Here is a 2760-nt window from a genome sequence, read left to right on the forward strand (position 1 = left end):
AAAGTAAGCTCTACTCCGAACATGGGGCTTGAACTCACGACCCAGAGATCACGTGCTCTACCTACTGAGCCGTCCAGGCGCCCCAATTGCTTCATAGCCTGTATCACCACTAACCGTGCTAGCATAGACAGTCGGTTCTCATTATGGGAGGCAGTCGCGGTCTATAAAATTCCAGCGAATACTGAATCAGCGAATACCGATCCATTGCTCTTAAGGGAAAGAGTCACGTGCTATATAATACTATGTAAACGTTATGGACTAAATGTATCCCCCGCCCCAAATTCGTGTGTTGAAATCCTAACCTACGGTGTGGTGGCATTTGGAGGTGAAGTCTAGGGGAGGTGATTTTAAGCCTAGAGGATGGACCCCTCGTGAATGGGATTCGCGCTTTTAGGAAAGAGAGCCCAGGGGCGCCTGGGTGGCTCAGTCCGTTGAGTGGCTGACTTCGGCTCAGGTCACGATCTCACAGCTCCTGAGTTCGAGCCCCGCATCAGGCTCTGTGCTGACAGCTTGGAGCCTGGAGCCTGCTTCGGATTCCGTGTCTCCCTCCCTCTGTCCCTCGCCTGCCCCCCTGCTCACACTCTGTCTGTCTCTCTCTCTCTCTCAAAAGTAAATAAATATTAGGGAGAAAAAAAAAAAAGCGCTAAGTGATTGACCTGAGGCTGCCTGGCACACAGGGGCCAAAACTGGGGTTCTAAGCCAGCCAGCTCTGTGCGCTGCACCCGTGTCTGTCCCCTGGGCATCTCTCTGTTTGAGATGGGAAACCAGAGGGCACAGGTCTTCCTTGTTTGGCTTCAACTGGGTACACGCACTACAGGCAATTTGAGTTTTTGCCACTTCCACGAACACCTAGAAGGTTCCTGGGGTGGCACAGAAGCTCTTCTTGGGGCTTGGTGAGTTCACAGACACGAAGTCCACAAACAAGGAGGATTCACCATGTCTTTTCTGGTCTGTTTTCTTACTTTAGAAGGTAAACCCCACGAGGGCCGGAATGTTTTGTCTCTTTTGTTCACTGCTAACTCCCCAGTCCCTAGGAAAGAACCTGGGACCTAGGAGGCACTCGGTAAGTATCTCTTGACTGCACAAAGGGCACACAGAGAGAGGATGAACTGGTTATCTGACATCTTGATCCTTACAATATAGGGCGGAAAATGTGGCCCAGAGAGGGTAAACCACTTGCTTAAAGTTGTTCAGCCAGGCAAGGCATGGGGGGAGGGAGGGGGAGGAAGGGGCCAGGGGGGGAGGCGTCTCTCTTATCATGGCCTTGCTGTGTGCCCTCAGTGTCATCAGTTCACCTCTCCGAGCCTTGGTTTGCCAACATGAGGGATCCTTATGAAAGGTAGTTATTAAGCCCATGGCATTTTACCTTCAAAGCCACCACACTGAGACCTAAAAACGACACGCATGAGTGTGTCTTTACAGTCATCAGCGGAGGGAAGGGCCGACGATGACGTCAGGCTACAAGACGGAAGCTGTTTGCCCCAGATGGTTCTGGTAATTACGAGGCTGGGTGGTTTACCCGACTCCCAACAGTGCTACGATGGTGATGACCATTATCGGCATTCCCATTCTAGAAATCTAGGAACTGAGGCTTGAAGAGGTGAGGGCACAGGGCTGGGGGCACACGGCAGGGAGAGAACGGAGCCGGGATGAAAACTCCAGGCATCGAGGATTCCAGAGCGACACCACCCCATCCAAGTGGACGCAGAGGGGAATGGGGAAGACAAAGGGGAAACTGAGGCACGGGAGGAAGGGACGGGAAGCCAGGGAGCGGGCTGACACCAGCGGAGAATGGCCTTGGGCCTCACAACTCACGGTAGCCAGCGTTGTTGACCACACAATCCAGGCGGCCAAATCGGCGGATGGTCTCAGAAATGAGGACCTGAGGACAAAGACGTCTTGTGAGGGAGCAGCACTGGCACCCACGCTTGACAAGCCCGGACTCCCAAAGGCAAGGTGGGGAGGGGGAAGCTGGAGTCACAGCCGAGGGGACAGGAAGTGGGGGACTGCCCCACGTCACTAAGGATGACAGGAGAAGAGACAGGAAGCCAGGGACACCAGGGAGCAGCGGGCTGGGTATATTCACACTGTCGTCCATGACTCCAGAGACCCGGGGGAGGGGTGTTGGGACGGGGGTGGGGGCTGGCGGTGGGGACATCCGAGAGACACTGACTAAAGGGAAGGGATAGAGGGGCTCCTGGGCGGCTCAGGCGGTTACGCGTCTGACTCTCGTGGCTCAGGTCACGATCTCTCCGTTCTCGGGTTCGAGCCCCACGTCAGTGCAGAGCCGCTTGGGATCCTCCCTCCTTCTCTCCCTGCCCCTCCCGTGCCCGTGCTCTCGCCCTCTCTCAAAATGAGTAAGTCGGCTTAAAAACCGCAGAGGCAGAAGGGAAAAACTCTCACAGCTGGAGACCCACCGGGAGGGATGTTTTTGTTCTGATCTACGTGACTGGTGTGACGAGAGCCTTGAGGAGGGAAGATACAAAGGAGAACCTTCCCAGGAGACCCAGAACATGGCCAGCAGAATCAGGGAAAGCCTCGATAGGAGGCTGAGCCGAAACCTTTGTGACCAGGCAGGGACAAGAACAGCTCACCCTCATATCTTCCTCCTGAGTCACATCACATCGAAGAAAGAGAGTTCCAGCAAGCTCTTGCTCCAGGGCCCGGCCCCCAGACTCTGCAGGGAGAGAAAGGCTGGGGGTCCTGACTCCTGGGTCTGAGGGAGGAGGGGCTGGGGGTCCTGACTCCTGGGTCTGAGGG

General features: G+C 55.3%; 1 protein-coding gene across 2 annotated transcripts in view; it reads right to left on the reverse strand.

The window, feature by feature from the left end:
* HSD17B14 (hydroxysteroid 17-beta dehydrogenase 14) overlaps nt 1-2760 on the reverse strand; it is a 13918-nt gene that overhangs the window by 10221 nt on the left and 937 nt on the right. For both annotated transcript variants that reach the window (XM_040457644.1, XM_040457643.1), the window contains 2 exons: nt 2595-2677; nt 1816-1882 (listed from right to left, as the gene is read on the reverse strand). In XM_040457644.1, coding sequence (XP_040313578.1) covers nt 1816-1882; nt 2595-2677 — 150 coding nt within the window. The remainder of the gene's footprint in view (nt 1-1815; nt 1883-2594; nt 2678-2760) is intronic.

The sequence above is a fragment of the Herpailurus yagouaroundi genome, unplaced genomic scaffold (assembly GCF_014898765.1).
Source record: "Herpailurus yagouaroundi ecotype Mexico unplaced genomic scaffold, PumYag 220, whole genome shotgun sequence".
NCBI classification, from domain to species: Eukaryota; Metazoa; Chordata; class Mammalia; order Carnivora; family Felidae; genus Herpailurus; species Herpailurus yagouaroundi.